Source organism: Mustela erminea, chromosome 7, assembly GCF_009829155.1.
Source record: "Mustela erminea isolate mMusErm1 chromosome 7, mMusErm1.Pri, whole genome shotgun sequence".
NCBI lineage: Eukaryota > Metazoa > Chordata > Mammalia > Carnivora > Mustelidae > Mustela > Mustela erminea.
The window spans coordinates 74,418,497-74,438,973 of NC_045620.1; the positions used below are offsets into that span (position 1 = coordinate 74,418,497).

Below are 20,477 nucleotides of genomic sequence, written 5' to 3' on the forward strand. Positions count from 1 at the left end.
CTTGCATGGCAAAATCTATTTCATGGTGTGGATCATGGATGGAAAACTATGAAAACTGCCATATTAGATGATAATACATTATTTGTATTTTCATAATGAAAAGTATAGAACATAATTTTTACATTAAATTGAGCCATATATATACATATATATACATATATATATATATATATATAATAAAATGGTAGTACAAAATATAGAAATATACTTAGTTGATTTTTACCATTCCGTCTGTTGACAGGAAGTAGTTTAAGAATTTAACATCTTTATTTTGGCTAAAAATATATGATAATTCACTTTTAAGTACCTTTTCAAAAAATTCAGTCTTTATAAAAACATACTTATTCCTAGATTTTAGGATTCCATTTTAGTACTAGAATACCCAATAACTTACTGAATCGAAATTGAACATTCAGAGATATCAAGCAGTATATGAAAATGTTCTATAGGATTCAATTCTGTGTTTCCAATTTTTTTCCCATAAAGGGTGACTGGTGGTCCCATGGTAAAAGACTGGAGCATCCCTTCCAACCACCTTATGACACTAAGAGCACCCAGAGGAGTGACTTTCAAAAGCCAGCATGTCCATTGGTTTTGCCAGTCAAACACAGCAAGTTGCAAAAGCCTTCTTGTGGAATAGGTAAGGTTAGCTGTGATAAAACCTCTTTCCCATTCTCTCAGGTTACTGCTATCAAATTAAGGTGTATTCGATGTACTGGCCCCTCCTGAGAAAATTATTTCTCTATAGGAGTTGAAAATATACATACAACCAATGCAGCCCTTGACATGTTTGTTCTTTATCCCTTCTTGGTGGACAGCTTATCTCCAAACATATTTACAATAATAAAAATTGGCCTGATCATGATAACATTGGCCTCCAAGTCATATACTTAGTAGCATTCTGCTATTGTTGACACCACATTTTAAGAACTACTAAAATTGTAGACAGGATTTCTCTAAGTGTACTCTGAGGGACACTAATTCCTTGTGATGTTCAAAAAAATAGGAAGTGCTCAAATAAGTTTTCTGAGAACTGAATTTATAAAACTAAACAGATCTTTTTAAGCCACAGAACTCTTAAAACCCTTACTGTAAGCACAAGCATAATGTGTTCCAAAAGGAAGAATAAAGAATGTTATGTTTTCCCCACTACTGACCACCTCAACCTTTTTCTAGATTTTCACATGACTGGTATCCCACAAAACAATGTAGGAAATACTGTTACGTGGACTGTTAAAACATTGTCAGATCTCAAAGTTATTTACCTGACCATGTTATTATAATAAACTTTTTCACATTCAGTCAGCTTCTATCTGTTTCCTACCACATGTCCTAGTCATCTTTAGGGCTGGGGTAGACTTTTGCAGGTCTTAAAGAAGTGCACAATCACATCAAAACAAAAATGTATTTATTGAGTACCCGTTCCGGTCATCACTCCATATAAAAGTTCATAAGTTAAACTTCAGATAATTTTCTGAACATGACAGTAGACAACCAAGGATTGGTTTTAGCAGTCACCAGTCCCTTACTTAATTTTAGCCTTCAGGTCTCTGTGATCTGGCCCATCTAGTTAAGGATACAAAGGGCAAGTAGGTTGAAGATCAGAACATTAGAAAATGGTAATATTCAGCATGCTTTCCACTTTAAGTGTGGTAGTTAATGAAGAGGACTGTTAGATGATCTATAACATGGTCTCTCCTTTAGAACGGTAATGAAGTCTGATTCAGGATGGTAGACTGAACACAGACATCTAAATCCACCACCACCCATACTCTATTAAGTAATAGTAAAGCAATCAACCCACAAAGATGAGGAGAATGGAAAGGAGTACTTTCTGCAGAGTGGGAAGGAATGAAAACTTATTGATGGATTACAGAAAACAAAGAAGCAATAGCCTAGAAAAGACAGAGGGAAAGGCAGCAAAGAGTCAATCTGTCTGACAAAACCCCAGGGTAGCTGGAGGCTCAGTCAGCAGGCAAAGCAAAAGGCAAGAATGAATCCAAGGGGAGAATTCAAGGGCGACCGGAAAGTCTGTCTTTTAAAGAACCACTCCAGTCATGAACATTCTATTCGATGCCAACATTAAGACTAGTGGAGCCCAGTGCCTCAGCCAGAAAGTCAACTAACCACACCAGTTATGTTTTCTGATAATTCCAGCTGATCTCTTATCCTATTCTTAGTTTATGAATGTACAGCCAAAGATTACAATTAGGCCAAGTTATCATTTTTTTAATGTTTGGAGGGTAGAGTCAAGGAAACATCACAGAACATAAAACAACAGCAGCAGCAACAACAAAAAACTAGAAACTATGAGAGATAAAGGCAAAGTGGAGAATCAGTCTGGGAGGTCCAACTTTTCTGGAGCTCCAGAAAAGCAAGGAATAAAACTAAAAGCAGAGATAATTATCAACACATAATATTTATTGAGCACATAGTATTTGCCAGCATTTTATGGAACTTCCTAAATATTACCCATTCGATTCTCAGTCCAATTGTAAGGAATATATTAGTATGGTGATATTATTAATACTCTCATGTTTCAGATAAGAAAGCAAGCACAGAGTTTGAATAACTTCCCCAAAGCTACAGAGCAAACAACTGGTATTTGAACTCAGTCTACCTCCAGTAAAAACCAGTATTCTACACAGCCTCTAGAATAATAAGAAAGTTTCCCAATATAAGAGAGAGGCATTAAAGGAGTCTACTGAGTGCTTCCAAGTGTGAAGGGACAAAAGATACAGCCTATATATCATTATGAAATTGCAAAGCAACAATCATAAAAAGAAGATTCTGTAAGTTTCCATAAAGAGAAAGAAAAATTAATCACTAAGAAATAAGGATCCGTATGGAATCAAGCAGTGCTGATACAAAAGCACAACGGAGTTATGTCTTCAAAATTTCCAGGGAAAATTTTTTTGACTTAGAAAAGAGGATTGATTGAACACAAATACTAGAACCATTCTTTTTCAGGTGGCACCAGGCTTTGGACCCACTGAGAAAGAAATGTAGTCCCAGCACAATATTTGGCCCTTAAGTGAACAAAACTCATATAATTATATTATAAATGTTATTTCATAGTTTTTAGCTTTTAGCATTACACAGATATAGTATAGAAATTTTGAATGTGTTTATAGGATTATGTTATGAGCCTTAACAAGAAAAGTATATCAAGAGTTGACAGAAGATGGGAAGTAGAAAGAAGGGTGCTAATATCTTTATTTAACATGAGTACTGAAGAAATACTACCCAAAGGAGATGAAACAAGGAATAGAAGTTTAAGGTTGAAGTCAAAGGAACGAATTTATCTCTCTAGCCCTGTCCTCTTTGCTGAGGATTGAACTCCCATCCAGCCACTTACCTACCATCTTTTCTTGGAAAGCTAATCTCCTTTCAATAACCGCATTCAAACCTGTCCTCTGCCATTTTTCCTCTTCTCAGTAAATGTCACTTCTATTCCCCCTCAAGTTTTGATAGTCTAGAAGACATTCCAGAACTCTCTACCTTTTATATCCAATCCATCAACAAAGCTTGACACCTATTTCTCCAAAATATACTCCATGTCTTCTTACTAATGTTGTACAGCTCCTTTCTCTCTTTCTCCTCCAAAATATGTTTTCCACACCATTTTTAGAAGGATCTTTTAAAAATACAAATGATATCACTTTCTTCCATGAGATGAATTACTTCTCATTGTTTGTTGAGTCAATTTCAAATTCCTCACCATGGCCTACATGGTCCTTTTTAATCTATAGAATATCTCCTGTTTCTCATGGTACCATAAGAGGGCATTTCAAGAAGGGTATTTAACTCAGTGGGGGAGGAGTCAAGATGGTGGAGAAGTAGCAGGCTGAGACTACATCAGGTAGTAGGAGATCAGCTAGATAGCTTATCAAGCCATTGCAAACACCTACAAATCCAACAGGAGTCCAAAGAGAAGAAGAGCAACAATTCTAGAAACAGAAAATTGACCACTTTCTGAAAGGTAGGACAGCGGAGAAATGAATCCAAGGTGACCAGAAGATAGACCGTTGGGGGAGGGGCCAGCTCCCGGCAAGTGGCAGAGCAACAGAGCACAAAATCAGGACTTTTAATAGTCTGCTCCACTGAGCAACATCGCTCCAGAGGCTAAACCGGGGTGAAGCCCATGTGGGGTCAGCGTGGCCCCAGGTCCCACAGGGTCACAGAAGGATTGGGGGTGTCTGAGTGTTGCAGAGCTCACAGGTATTAGAGCGGGGAAGCTGGCTACAGAGACGGAGCCAAGGAGTGAGCTCTCAACTCGGGGTTACCTTGCACTGGTCTCAGGCTGGGTGAGCTTGGAGCACGGCCATAGGCCAGGGAAACAGGAGTGATTGAGAGCTTTTCTCTGAGGTCACACTGAAGAGTGGAGCCCCCGAACTCTCGGATCCTCCAGGCCAGAGATTGGAAGGCCGCCATTTTCATTCCTGTCCTCCGGAACTCTACGGAAAGCATTCAGGGAACAAAAGCTCCCAAAAGCAAACCCGAGGTATTACTTAGCCTGGCCCGTGGTAAGAGTGGTGTAATTCCACGTGGGGCAAAGACACTTGGAAATCACTACAACAGGCCCCTCCCCCAGAAGATCAACAAGAAATCTAGCCAAGACCAAGTTCATTTACCAAGGAGAACAGTGGAATTCCAGAGGAGAAGAAAGCAAAGCATGGAATTCATGGCTTTCTCCCCATGATTCTTTAGTCTTGCAGTTAATTTAATTTTTTTTTCTTCTTCTAAATTTTTTTAAACTTTTACCCTTTCCTCTTTAATGTTTTTTAACTAGTTTACCTTAACAATATCTTCTATAAAAATAAATAATATAATCTTTTTTGAACTTTCATTATTATAGTCATACTTTATCCTTCATTGTATCTAACTTTATTTTTTGTATACACATAGGGTTTTTTCTGCTAAAAAATTTGAGGTACAACTTCTAATAGATCAAAATCTACCCTAAATCTAGCTCTAGGCTTGTTCTACTCTCCAGCCGGAGCAAATTCTCTCCACTTTCTTTTTCTTTATTCTCCCAACCAACTTACTTTATCAACTAATTTTTTAGAAATTAAAAAAAATTTTTTTTCATCTTTATAGGCATATTCCATCCCCTCATTGTGTTTACCCTTATATATGTTTTTCATTCTTTAAAATTTTGGGAGGTAGTTTCTACTAAGAGACCAAAATACTCTCAAATTAAGTGAGTGTTTTAGTCACCAGTCTAATATATATATATATTTCTTTTTATTATTTTTGTTTCTGTTTTTAATTTTTTTTTCTGAACTTCTTTTTATCCCCTTTCTCGCCCCCATGATTTGGGGTCACTTCTGATTTGGTTAAAGTGCATTTTCCTAGGGTCTTTGCCACCCTTTTAGTATTTTATTTGCTCCTTCATATATTCTTATCTGGACAAAATGACAAGGTGGAAAAACTCACCACAAAAAAAAGAACAGAGGCGATACCAAAGGCTAGGGACCTAATCAATATGGACATCAGTAATATGTCAGAGTTCAGATTGACGCTTCTCAAGGTTCTAGCCGGGCTCGAAAAAGGCATGGAAGATATTAGAGGAACCATCTCTGAAGAGATAAAAGCCCTTTCTGGAGAAATAGAAGAACTAAAACCTAACCAAGTTGAAATAAAAAAATCTATTAATGAGGTGCAATCAAAAATGGAGGCTCTTACTGCTAGGATAAATGAGGCAGAAGAAAGCATTAGTGATATAGAAGACCAAATGACAAAGAATAAAGAAGCTGAGCAAACAAGAGACAAACACTGGACCACGAGGAGAGAATTCGAGAGATAAGTGACACCATAAGACGAAACAACATTAGAATAACTGGGATTCCAGAAGAAGAAGAAAAGAGGGGAGCAGAATGTATATTGGAGAGAATTATTGTAGAGATTTTCCCTAATATGACAAAGGGAACAAGCATCAAAATTCAGAAGGTGCAGAGAATCCCCCTCAAAATCAATAAGAATAGGTCCACACCCCATCACCTAATAGTAAAATTTACAAGTCTTAGCAGCAAAGAGAGAATCCTGAAAGCAGCCCAGGAAAAGAAGTCTGTAACATTCAATGGTAAAAATATTAGATTGGCAGCAGACTTATTCGCAGAGATCTGGCAGGCCAGAAAGAACTGGCATGATCTATTCAGAGCACTAAATGAGAAAAACATGCAGCCAAGAATACTATATCCAGCTAGGCTATCACTGAAAATAGAAGGAGAGATAAAAAGCTTCCAGGACAAACAAAAACTGAAAGAATTTGCAAACACCAAACCAGCTCTACAGGAAATATTGAAAGGGATCTTCTAAGCAAAGAGAGACCTTAAAAGTAGTAGATCAGAAAGGAACAGAGACAATATACAGTAACAGTCACCTTACAGGCAATACAATGGCACTAAATTCATATCTCTCAATAGTTACCCTGAATGTTAATGGGCTCAATGCCCCAATCAAAAGACACAGGGTATCAGAATGGATAATAAAACAAAACCCATCAATATGCTGCCTATAAGAAACTCATTTTAGGGACACCTGGGTGGCTCAGTTGGTTGGACGACTGCCTTCAGCTCAGGTCATGATCCCAGAGTCCGGGGATCGAGTCCTGCATGGGGCTCCCAGCTCCATGGGGCATCTGCTTCTCCCTCTGACCTTCTCCTCGCTCATGCTCTCTCTCACTGTCTCTCTCTCAAATAAATTTAAAAAAAAAATCTTTAAAAAAAAAAAGAAAGAAACTCATTTTAGACCCGAAGACACCTCCAGATTTAAAGTGAGTGGGTAGAAAACATTTTACCATGCTAATGGACATCAGAAGAAAGCAAAAGTGGCAATCCTTAGATCAGATCAATTAGATTTTAAGCCAAAAACCATAATAAGAGATGAGGAAGGACACTATATCATACTCAAAGACTCTGTCCAACAAGAAGATCTAACAATTTTAAATATCTATGCCCCTAATGTGGGAGCAGCCAACTATATAAACCAATTAATAACAAAATCAAAGAAACACATCAACAATAATACAATAATAGCCCGGGACTTTAACACTCCCCTCACTGAAATGGACAGATCATCCAAGCAAAAGATCAACAAGGAAATAAAGGCCTTAAATGACACACTGGACCAGATGGACATCACAGATATATTCAGAACAATTCATCCCAAAGCAACAGAATACACATTCTTCTCTAGTGCACATGAAACATTCTCCCGAATAGATCACATCCTGGGTCCTAAATCAGGTCTCAACTGGTATCAAAAGATTGGGATCATTCCCTGCATATTTTCAGACCACAATGCTCTGAAGCCAGAATTCAATCACAAGAGGAAAGTTGGAAAGAACCCAATATATGGAGACTAAACAGCATCCTTCTAAAGAATGAATGGGTCAACCAGGAAATTAAAGAAGAATTGAAAAAATTCATGGAAACAAATGATAATGAAAACACAACAGTTCAAATTCTGTGGGACACAGCAAAGGCAGTCCTGAGAGGAAAATATATAGCAATACAAGCCTTTCTCAAGAAACAAGAAAGGTCTCAAATACATAACCTCACCCTACTCCTAAAGGAGCTGGAAAAAGAACAACAAAGAAAGCCTAAACCCAGCAGGAGAAGAGAAATCATAAAGATCAGAGCAGAAATCAGTGAAATAGAAACCAAAAATACAATAGAACAAATCAACAAAACTAGGAGCTGGTTCTTTGAAAGAATTAATAAGATTGATAAACTCCTGGCCAGACTTATCAAAAAGAAAAGAGAAAGGACCCAAATAAATAAAATCATGAATGAAAGAAGAGGGATCACCACCAACACCAAAGAAATACAAACAATTATAAGAACATACTATGAGCAACTCTATGCCAACAAATTTGACAATCTGGAAGAAATGGATGCATTCCTAGAGACATATTAACTACCACAACTGAACCAGGAAGAAACAGAAAACCTGAGCAGACCCATAACCAGTAAGGAGATTGAAACAGTCATCAAAAATCTCCAAACAAACAAAAGCCCAGGGCCAGACGGCTTCCCAGGGGAATTCTACCAAACATTTAAAGAAGAATTAATTCTTACTCTCCTGAAACTGTTCCTAAAAATATAAATGGAAGGAAAACTTCCAAACTCATTTTATGAGGCCAGCATCACCTTGATCCCAAAACCAGACAAGGATCCCATCAAAAAAGAGAATTACAGACCAAAATCCTTGATGAACACAGATGTGAAAATTCTCACCAAAATACTAGACAATAGGATCCAACAGTACATTAAAAAGATTATTCACCACGACCAAGTGGGATTTATTCCAGGGCTGCAAGTTTGGTTCAACATCCGCGAATCAATCAATGTGATACAACACATCAATAAAAGAAAGAACAAGAACCATAAGATACTCTCAATAGATGCTGAATAGCATTTGACAAAGTACAGCATCCCTTCCTGATCAAAACTCTTCAAAGTGTAAGGATAGAGGGCACATACCTCAATGTTATCAAAGCCATCTATGAAAAACCCACTGCAAATTATCATTCTCAATGGAGAAAAACTGAAAGCTTTTCCACTAAGGTCAGGAACATGGCAGGGATGTCTATTATCACCACTGCTATTCAACATAGTACTAGAAGTCCTAGCCTCAGCAATCAGACAACAGAAAGAAATTAAAGGCATCCAAATCGGCAAAGAAGAAGTCAAACTATCACTCTTCACAGATGATATGATACTATATGTGGAAAACCCAAAAGGCTCAACTCCAAAACTGCTAGAACTTGTATAGGCGTTCAGTAAAGTGTCAGGATATAAAATCAATGCACAGAAATCAGTTGTATTTCTGTACACCAACAGCAAGAAAGAAGAAAGAGAAATTAAGGAGTCAATCCCATTTACAATTGCACCCCAAACCATAGGATACCTAGGAATAAACCTAACCAAAGAGGCAAAGAATCTATACTCAGAAAACTATAAAGTACTCATGAAAGAAATTGAGGATGACACAAAGAAATGGAAAAATGTTCCATGCTCCTGGATTGCAAGAACAAATATTGTGAAAATGTCTATGCTACCTAAAGCATTCTACACATTTAATGCAATCCCTATCAAAATCCCATTCTTTTTTTTTTTCAAAGAAATGGAACAAATAATCCTAAAATGTATATGGAACCAGAAAAGGAATATTGAAAAAGAAAGCCAAAGATGGTGGCATCACAATTCCAGACTTCAAGCTCTATTACAAAGCTGTCATCATCAAGACAGTATGGTACTGGCACAAAAACAGACACATAGATCAATGGAACAGAATAGAAAGCCCAGAAATAGACCCTCAACTCTATGGTCAACTAATCTTCGACAAAGCAAGAAAGAATGTCCAATGGAAAGAAGACAGTCTCTTCAATAAATGGTGTTAGGAAAATTGGACAGCCACATGCAGAAAAATGAAATTGGACCATTTCCTTACACCACACACAGAAATAGACTGAAAATTGATGAAGGACCTCAATGTGAGAAAGGAATCCATCAGAATCCTTGAGGAGAACATAGGCAGCAACCTCTTTGACCTCAGCTGCAGCAACTTCTTCCTAGGAACATCACCAAAGGCAAGGGAAGCAAGGGCAAAAATGAACTATTGGGATTTCATCAAGATCAAAAGCTTTTGCACAGCAAAGGAAACAGTTAGCAAAACCAAAAGACAACTGACAGAATGGGAGAAGATATTTGCAAACGACATATCAGATAAAGGGCTAGTGTCCAAACTCTATAAAGAACTGATCGAACTCAATACCCAAAGAACAAATAATCTAATCAAGAAATGGGCAGAGGACACGAACAGACATTTCTGCAACGAAGACATCCACATGGCCACCAGACACATGAAAAAGTGCTCCACATCACTCGGCATCGGGGAAATACAAATCCAAACTACAATGAGATACTACCTTATACCAGTCAGAATGGCTAAAATTAACAAGTCAGGAAATGACAGACGCTGGTGAGTTTGCAGAGAAAGGCAAACCCTCCTACACTGTTGGTGCGAATGCAAGCTGGTGCAACCACTCTGGAAAACAGCATAGAGATTCCTCAAAAAGTTGAAAATAGAGCTATCCTATGACCCAGCAATTGCACTACTGGGTATTTACCCTAAAGATACAAACGTCGTGATCTGAAGGGGCACGTGCACCCGAATGTTTATAGCAGCAATGTCCACAATAGCTAAACTATGGAAAGAACCCAGATGTCCATCAACAGATGAATGGATAAAGAAGAAGTGGTATATATACACAATGGAATACTATGCAGCCATCAAAAGAAATGAAATCTTGCCATTTCCGATGACATGTATGGAACTAGAGCGTATTATGCTTAGCGAAATAAGTCAATCAGATAAAGACAACTATAATATGATCTCCCTGATATGAGGAAGTGGAGATGCAACATGGGGGATTTGGGTGATAGGAAAAGAATAAATGAAAGAAGATGGGATGGGAAGGGAGACAAACCATAAGCGACTCTCAATCTCATAAAACAAACTGAGGGTTGCTGGGGGGAGGGGTGTCAAAAGAGAGGGGTTGGGTTAATGGACATTGGGGAGGGTATGTGCTATGGTGAGTGCTGTGAAGTGTGTAAACCTGGCAATTCACAGACCTGTACACCTGGGGATAAAAATACATTATATGTTTATAAAAAGATTTTAAAATTTTAATTAGAAAAAAAAAAAAGAAGGGTATTTAACTCAGGTCAAGGAGGCAGAGAATGTTCTCTGAAAGCCATGGTTATTCCCAAAATGACTCATGCCTGTGTACTTGTTACTATATTTCCATAATCTACTTATTCTTATAAATTAAAATTTGAGTATTAAGAGAGTTTCTAGGATACAGTCAAAGTTGAATACTTTGGAAAGTCTTGCCAAAAGGTGGTTTAACTTTTTTAAAAAAAAAGACTTCATTTATCTATTGTGGTGGGGAGACAGAACACAAGCAGGTGGAGGAGCAGAGGAAGAGGGACAAGTAGATGTAGGGCTTGATCTCACCACTGTGAGATCATGACCTGAGCCAAAATCAAGAATTGGACACTTAATTGACTGAGCCACACAGATGCCCCCAAAAGTCACTGACTTTTAAAAGTTCTAATTAGGTATGGACAAAATCATTATAAAAGAGGACCTGGAGTGAATTTTTTAAATCTTGGATTCTTTAGTCATTTAATTTCAGATGTATCTTTAAATTTTCATTCTGTTTTAAAGAAACTATAAAGGATACATTAGGGGTGTGGTTCCCACAAGAAACACACAGTACAATTCTAATCAGTGGATATTTCCACAAAGGAAATGCATTGGCATTCCAATAAAAATCTGAAGACTGAACTGGTTAGAATAACGTATCTAAGTTTAGTATATTTAATATTCTATGATTCTTTTTTTTTAACTTTTTGGTTAAGTAACCAGTCAGATCCCAGTTCTTTCTCATAAAGAGTGGTTGCTTCTACTCCAGTTCAGTATGGGACACGGTAGAAGATGAGAACAGAGGGCTGGGCTTTGTTCTAGGATGACCAGGCAAGGCCCAGCCATTTCCTAAGAAACCACCCACTCCACACCCTCAACATCAATGCCTATAGGTCTGCTCTATTGAGCCCATCTATTTTCCCAGAGTGAAATACTCCAAATCTCCGTCTGGAGTGGGGAACAAAAGATCTGGGAATTTCTCCAATAATCCTCTGTTGGCTCTTCACCTTGTTCCATGTTTCCTGTCCCATATCTGTCAGATGCCTCCATTTTTTGAGCCCTCCTGGCACCCCACCCCATCCCCATAAGCACTTAGCTTCCAGGTTTTTTTGTGGTCTACTCAAGTTCATTGCCATTTAACCATCTGCTTTCTGGTTTCCAAATTTTTTAGTATCTTTGCTCTTATTTAGTTCTCTATTTTCCTAAGGATTTAAGCTTTTTAAGGTATTTACCATCATTATACCCATGTTTTGGGAGGGGGTGGGGGAAATGCACATGTTGAATTTGTCATGTTTAACTGGAAATCATGGTCACCTTCTCACCATCAATACTCCCTCCCTGTAGAATGTAATACTGTCTTAGCACTTAGTGGTTTGATCCCTAGGCTCATTACTTAAATTTCATCATTTTATTTCCTCAATTCAAGAAGTGCAAATAATACTCCCTACTTTGCAGGACTGTGAGGAGAAATAAAAAATGTGTAAAGTTGCCTACCACAGTGCTTGGTACAAAGGACACAACAAATGGAAGCTATTTTTATTATTGATAATTGCATTGTATTATGCTAGGTCTTTAGCTGGAATTTAGCTTTGGAAACCAAGTGTGGAAGTCTCACTTTTTCCTTCCTCGCCTTCCTTCCCCCTTCACCCACACCTCGCCCCGCTTCTGTCTCTGTCTCTCTCTTACTGTGTTTCTCATTCCCACATTCATTATTATATCCCAGGTCCTAGAATGATGCCCAGATCTATCCAACAGATTAAAAACATAATGTAATTAAACAAACATACACAACACAATATAGGTCTGCAATTTATTCATATTTCGGATGATGTTTGGATACTAGTGAAAAGGGTTTTAAAGAGGAAATATTTGAACATAACATTTAAAAAATATGTATATATATACTAGTTTGTATATTCCAGATTTTACATATATGTATATATATGTGCATATACATACAGACTTCAAAACTGTGGATGTAAACATGCATCATACCAATTAAAAGTCGTCATCTGGTCATTCTGTTCCATCAGCCCACTTAATTACGCCTGGTCTTTGGCATTTCAGCAATGTCATTTTGTGCTGATAATGAAAGTGCCCTTTATTCTTGTACCACCACACAATTTCCTGGCTGCCATCCACGGTCACTTCAACAAATGGCTGGGCTCCATCATATCCTGAGCTGCTATAAGAATAAGGGTTCACTGTGGGTTTTATATCATAAAACTTTATAAATTGGAAAGGCTGATCTAATTTGTGAGGAAAGTCCTACTTAAATAAAAGTTGCAGTTTTTATCAATGACTTGATATCTTAATGTTTTCTTGAATTACAAAATCATATTATAATCATGAAAAAAATTTTCTGAAGTAGGCGTTAGTGTTGTCTCTTTTGCACCAAGGTGTAGCATCATAATGATTTCTTGCTAGAATTATGCTCAAGTTTTTTCACTGTATTTTGAAAATCTATACCATTATTTTTTATATTACTTTTATATAAGATCAAAATAATTGCTACCTAGAAGAATGGGGTATCTGATAGAAAAATATTACAGATGAATGTTTTTTAAGTAGACTAAGACACAAAAAGTTAAGAAAATTTCCCAAAGTAAAAGTTGCTGAGTTCCCACCAATAAAGATCAAGTTGTGTGTTTGAATAAATTCTGGCTTTGTTGGTAAAATATAGATGGCTAGACACCAACTTGTTTGGTGTATCCTTGTTTAGAAAATTTCTATTTTAATTAGATCAAGTTTCCAAGAAACAGAGAGTGGATTTCAAACATTCTTCATGGACTTTGCCTTATGTTTTGTAATCCTCATAAAACAAGGCTTCTTTTAAGTAATTACTTTGGGTTCAACTTGAATTCTGAAGTAGAATAATCACAAAGAAATTGAATATCTTCTTTGATGTTTTCCTACTTAAATGTTCTTCACTATTGTGGGCTTCTTTAAAAATCTCATATATTTGCATAAATTAATGTGGTAGTAATGTTTAATTTTAACAAATATGTTGGGGTAAAGAAATTCTCTAATAGCTCAGATTTGTATTCTTTTTATTTCCTTTATTTGTACCCATAATGACATGGGTTTTTTGTTTTGTTTTGTTTTTTTAGTTATTATTTTTGAGACTCTGGGAGGTTCTAGATCACTATGTATGTATGTGTATATGTATGTATGTATGTATTTAGATTCTATTTATTTGAGAGAGAGAGAAAGAGAGAGAGATAGTGAGAAAGAGCACTAATGGGGAGGGGAGGGAAAAGCAGGCTCCCCGTGAGCAGGGAACTCAACACAGGGCTTGATCCCAGGAGCCGGATCATGATCCAAGCAGAACGCAGACACTTAACCGACTGAGCCACCAACATGCCCCTGGATCACTATTTAAAAGATAATTCATTTTAATTGATTTAATTGATTTGTTTCTGAAGTATTTCTGTTTCTTAATTGCATAACAAGTCACCCCAAAATTCCATTGCTTCAAAAACAATCATCACTTTATTTGCTCATGATTTTGTAATTTGGGCTGGGCTCAGCTGGACAGTTCTTTGGCTGGTCTTAGTGGTGAACACTTGGGTGACTGTATTCACTAGGAAGGTCATCTGAGGACTGGGCTCAGCAAGGAGTCTTCAATGGCCAGGCCCTTCTTTCTACATGTGGTCCCTCCATTTGAGGGTAGCTGAACTTCTTACATAGCAGTTCAGGGCTCCCAAAATTTCAGAAACAGAAGCTGAAAGGCTTTCTCAAGGTTTATTCCTGGAACTGGCAGTATTACTTTTGCTATATCTTATTGGTTAAAGCTAATCTCAAAGCCAGCCTACATTCACAAGGAGGGGACTGTACAGGCATGTGAATAGTGGAAGACCAATAAAATAGGGTAACCAATGTAATGGACTATGACATGTTGTTAAATTGTTCTTCCCATGAGAGTTTAGGAGTAGCTAACGCTTCACTTTACTTTTGTCTGAAATGTCTTTAAATTGCCTTCACTCTAATGGGTGAAAGTAGAGTTGGGTATAGAATTCTTAGTTCATGGTTATTTACCTTTTATACTTGGAAGATATTATTCCATTGTCTTCTGGATCCTATTGTTACATCAAGTCTGCAGGAAGTCCAGTTAATCTTTTGAGAGTAATATGTTTTGATATAAGATTTTTAAGGTTCAAAGGGGGCCTTTGTATATAGAGTTATTTATAGTTACTTATGATTTATATTAATAACCTAGATTTAATATTACAAATGAAAAATATTTCTTTCCATAAGCCTTTAATTTTTATATATTGTTTCACTATAATTGTAGGGCTGTCTTCTTACTTCATATTAATACTTTCTGTGTCTTTGAGGGTGTTTTTTTGTGCTTATTTTAAATTCTTAGAGTATCAGTTCTAATTATTCAGCCTCACACAGTATATGTTTTTAATTTTGTTGTCTTTCTTTACAGTGTCTGTCTAGATTATCTTAATAGGTCATGTTCCCCAAGGGGAATCAACAGCCCTGTAGAGGCAAAATGTAAAAACTAGGGTCTGGCTTGTGTGCCTCCCAGTGAATTTAAAGGAAAGAAAATGATGGTCAGGCTAGAGAGTGTCAGATCCTGTAAAACCAACCTTGGTCATTTCCATTTGCTGTCACTATACTAGGTCACCCTCTAGTTAGAACACCACCCCTCCCTCCCACTTTAAATTCCTAAAAAGAGGCAACCCAAGAAAAGGCAATCTCTTGATGTTTTCAGTCCACCAGCACTGATGGTTTCTGGAGGAATGGTAGCAGGGCAAATACCCAAAGGGGCAGCATGCATCTGTTTTCATCAGCTCCTTACTCTAAAGGGACTTCTGTGCTGTTCCAAACTTACTCAGTTGACAGCAGATGGCTAGCCAGTTGCTGCCAGTTTCTTCCCCCTGGGGAAAGCAATGACCTTCCCAAGGCAATGTGGGGATGGGGTGTCAAGAGGAGATTTAAAAATCTCTCCCCATGAATGACCATGACAGTCACCCAAAACCCAGTAGTCTTTTCCCAAATGGTAGAAAAAATATGTGTAAGTATGGCTAGACTTTTCTCAGTGTCATAGTTCCCGTACATTTTTAGTAAATCTTTGGCACCTGCTGTTCTTTTGTACACTAGCAAATCCTTTAAAAAAAAAAAAAAAAAAGGTAATGATTATGTAGAAAATGAGTTTTGAGCAACTGATCTCAACTAGAAATAAAGGAAATATCATTAGTTAACTTTTTTTTTCCCTGCTAACAGGGAAAAGATTGCCATTTCAAATCATGTAATATATAAATACTTAAAGACTCATCATTCCTGCTAATAAGATTAGTTTATATCAATGTCTGAATATTAAATTGGATTCATGAATGCTTAGTAGTCTGAGTTTACTAACATATTTCTCCACATATTTCTTCTTCTTATATATTCTCCCTAACTTTAAAGGCAAGATTTTTTAAAAATTAAATTTCATTTTTTAATAGTTAACACATGCATATAGTATAAAATTCAAATGGCACAAAAGAATATACAATGAAAGTGAACCCACCTCTGTCCTCCAGTGACCGAATTCTCTCCCCCTGCAGCAGTCACTTTATCAATCTCTTGAATGTTATTCCAGAGATATGGTAGGTATACATAACTTCCTATATGTGACTTTTTTATAAAAGGGAGAAATTTTAAAATTTTTCCTTGATGTAATTTTACCTCACTAAACAGGGAGTTGTTCTGATCCTTATATAACCTTGCATGCTAAAAGTAAAAATAAAGTGAGTTTTAGAAGTTATTAAAAATATGGAACAGGGCGCCTGGGTGGCTCAGTGGGTTAAGCCGCTGCCTTCGGCTCAGGTCATGATCTCAGGGTCCTGGGATCGAGTCCCGCATCGGGCTCTCTGCTCAGCGGGGAGCCTGCTTCCCTCTCTCTCTCTCTCTGCCTGCCTCTCCATCTACTTGTGATTTCCCTCTGTCAAATAAATAAATAAAATCTTAAAAAAAATAAAATAAAATAAAAAATAAAAAATAAAAATATGGAACAGAGGAGACCAATAGAATGAATCCCTATATACCCATCACCTAGCTTGAAAGATTATTTAAAAGTGATTTTTAAAGGGTTTTACAGTCTTACAAATTTTCAGAACGTCCATCAATGGGAAATGAAAAGAATCACATGTTCTACTACAACTGCAACAGCCCTGGAGTCTCCCAGGTCATTCTGTTAGTGCTAGTGGGGAACAACATATGCATAAAGTTCACATAGCCTTTCGTGTAGTAAAAAATGAGTTGACAAATGAATTGTATTTACACCTTTCCTACAATTTTGGTTGGTTTTTGTGCAAGAGACATTTCTAACAGAATTTTAAAGCCATTGTTGCATTAATATTAGTTTTAGAAAGTACTACTAATGCCTCATATGGGGCTAATTCAGTTGTTTTGATTTGGTTCTTTTCATGGAAAAAGAATGTTGCATTCATTATATTTATCCATACTTTTAAAAATTTAGTATTATTAGCATTTTTTTAAAAAATGTGATTATGAATATTGATTATATTTCCATATACAAATCTAATTTTTGTCCTGACTTGACAAAATCTTTTTTTTCCTCAGTTCCACTTGCCTCTCCTGATGCATCAGCAGAACTTCAAAAGAATTTTATAGAACACATCTCTTTTTTACATCAATATGATGCTAGGAAAAGTCCCAACGAGCCCATCCGGGGAAAGGTGAGAGTATTCTGAATCAATTATTTAATACTTTAGGATGGAACAGGTTTATGGTAGAACATTAAGCTTTTCTAAGTCATGACTGTCTTTCGAAAAGTCTATTTGAACAAACTAACATGGTTGTTAGGGGGATAAAAAGCTCAGCAACATGTTACAGTTAAAATTAAGGAATGATGTCATAATTTTGGATCACAGTCTTTGGAGTTTGGTTTCAATTATTACAGTCATTCACTTAAGGTAATATCAGAGCAGTTTGATAAACCGTTGGCAATGCTCATGTGGGCGTGGCAGGAATGCATCTGAGATTTAATACAAAGTCAGACATTAATGTGACGATTGCCAGATTTTTTCCCCCCAACTGCCGATGTTTGTTTTCATATTTTACCTTAAGTCATTTGTTGAAACTACCTGACGTTTGGGGTACAATCACAAATGCTGAGGTCTATGAACTGTAGTTGCTAGTGTATCCACAGCAAACCCCAGAGCCGGAAATGAAATTCGATATGAGCAGTCTTACACAATTCAACTGATAGACATGTTGGGAACGGGAAGCAAGATGCTGCCTCTTTGACTTTCTGTTTTTCCCTTTTACTTTCTGGCTCACCCTACTTTACCATTGATGTAAAAGTCTCACTGATAATTATCTTGCTGCTGCCTTCATTTAGACTTAGGTGTTGGCCAATGAGGAGGCAGGAAAAGAATTGCCTGCCTCACCAGAACTTGAGCTAGCACATAAGTTCACAGCTGCATCTCCCAGCAACTTGTGTGCCCTGGTTAATGTCAACTTTGTTTTCCTTTCCAGCGACATGGAGCTTTTGTGCAGACAGAGATAAAACCAGGGAGTAGGCCAATAATTCCTACGGGAACAGAGGTATTACGGAATGCTCTAGGGTCATGCTCATCAGAACAGTCCAAAAAAACAGAGAAAGGAAACTCAGCGGAAAGCAAAATGATCTCACCAGGTCTCTGCCGACAAAATTCCCCAGAGCTGTTAGAGACTGAAACTCACTTATCAGAAACAGACGTCAGAGAGGCAGCCAAGGCATGCCCCAGAAGTCCTGAAAGAAAGGAGAAGGTTGCAGACATCTTCCAAGCAACTGCAGTAAACGCTCTTCTCCCCAGGCATGATCATTTCAATCCACCAATAAAAAGTCAGGATAAGTCAGGATAAATTACCTTCTTCAGTTAAAAATCTAATCCTTGGGATGGAGAGGAATTACGGAATCACAGAAACCCTCACAGTTGCTTTTTCTGTTATCAATAACCTCAAATTTCAATTTACATAAATGGGAAAATGAAAAAAAGACAATTAAAATGCACCAAAAATTTAAGAATCGTCTCTGATGAGTAGTGGATTATGAGACATATCTCTGTTTTATTATTTATAAACAAAACAATTTTGTTTTGCACAAAAATGAACATAGTTAACAAATATAAAAATTTATGAGAGGCCTTATGGGATAATTATCCTGTGGAATCAAAGTAGTGTTGGAATTTTGCCTCTACCACCTATGAGCTGTGTGACCTTGGGTAAGTTACTCAACTTCTCTAGACTTCAGTTTCCTCATCTGTAAAATCAGGATAATGGTGACTTCCCATGGTTAGTGATAATGAGATTATATACATTGATCAGTAAGTAACCGATGTGATTATATTATCACTATTACTATAATTAAAGTTTCAGCTGAAGGATAATCCTCTTCTGTAACCTTAAATTCTTCTCATTTTTTTTAAAGATTTTATTTATTTATTTGACACACAGAGAGATCACAGTAGGCACAGAGAGAGGGGGAAGCAGGCTCCCCACTGAGCAGAGAGCCTGCCAGCCTTGATCCCAGGATCCTGAGATCATGACCCCAGCCGAAGGCAGAGGCTTAACCCCCTAAGCCACCCAGGCGCCCTCCTCCTTATTTTATTTTATTTTTTAAGATTTAATTTATTTATTTGACACAGAGAGATCACGAGTAGGCAGACAGGCAGGCAGAGAGACAGAGGAGGAAGCAGGCTCCCTGCTGAACAGAGAGCCCAATGCGGGGCTTGATTCTAGGACCATGGGATCATACCTGAGCTGAAGGTAGAGGCTTTAACCCACTGAGCCACCCAGGCACCCCTCCCTCCTCATTTTAAAACTTTTAGTCCTTCCACATACAATTAAGAGTGTGAAAAATTAAAAACATTTCTCCTGGTACTAGTTACACAAATGTGCATGTGCACGCACATACACACACACACACTCTTACTTTAAAGCTATATGGGTACCTAGAATATAAAAATATTTCCTAAGTTGTTTTCTATTTTACTTAGATCACTTAGATCAGTACTAACTCAATCTTTGCTTTTTAGATGAGTTTGGTGTGGTTAATTCTACCAGCTCTTCTATTTGGCACATTTGGTGTGCCAAAATGTATCTGTCAGGAGCTGTGTTCTCTTGCACACAAGTGGAGTAGGTAGAATATTTTTCTGCTGTCAAAAGAGTATTTATATGCTCAGCAAATTTCCATGGCAATATATCAGTTGCACTATTACCTGTAATGTTGATAAGACAATAGGTGTATCTTTATCCCTTTCTTTTCCACTAAAGAAATTTTAATAGATTGCCAAATGAATGAATGTCATTATTATATATTTGTGTATTGGGGACTTTCAGTTCTTACAATACAACAGATTAAGGGTAATAGTGAACCCCTTTCATTGCACACACCTTGAAATGCTGAATAAAATATATAGCCAAGCTCACAAAACTGAGAAACGCCCATGTTGCAAAATAGCTTGATTATTTGTGTATCAATATGCATCTTAAAGATCTTTTATTGACACATGTAAAGTATCTCATTTTTAATCACTGCATTGTCTTCCATAGTATAGATATAGTAGAGACTGGAGCCGAGGTCTTACAGGCTAATGGCTTGAATTTTAATCCGCAGTGGAACAGAGATGGAAACCTCCATATTAGAGTTGAGATTAAAACCCACATAAAGCTAGAACCCTCAAAGAGTTGGCCTATCTCGGTACAAGGCAGACTAGAAGATCTTCACTTGTACAACCAGGCAGACAGCAAGAAAG

At 37.2% G+C, this 20,477-nt stretch overlaps 1 protein-coding gene across 1 annotated transcript in view; it reads left to right on the top strand.

The window, feature by feature from the left end:
- C7H2orf73 (chromosome 7 C2orf73 homolog) overlaps positions 1 to 18,745 on the top strand; it is a 36,720-nt gene extending 17,975 nt beyond the window's left edge. The window contains exons 3-5 of the mRNA XM_032352120.1: positions 487 to 640; positions 17,299 to 17,414; positions 18,217 to 18,745. Coding sequence (XP_032208011.1) covers positions 487 to 640; positions 17,299 to 17,414; positions 18,217 to 18,585 — 639 coding nt within the window. The 3' untranslated portion in view covers positions 18,586 to 18,745. The remainder of the gene's footprint in view (positions 1 to 486; positions 641 to 17,298; positions 17,415 to 18,216) is intronic.
- The last annotated feature ends 1,732 nt before the right edge of the window (positions 18,746 to 20,477 follow it).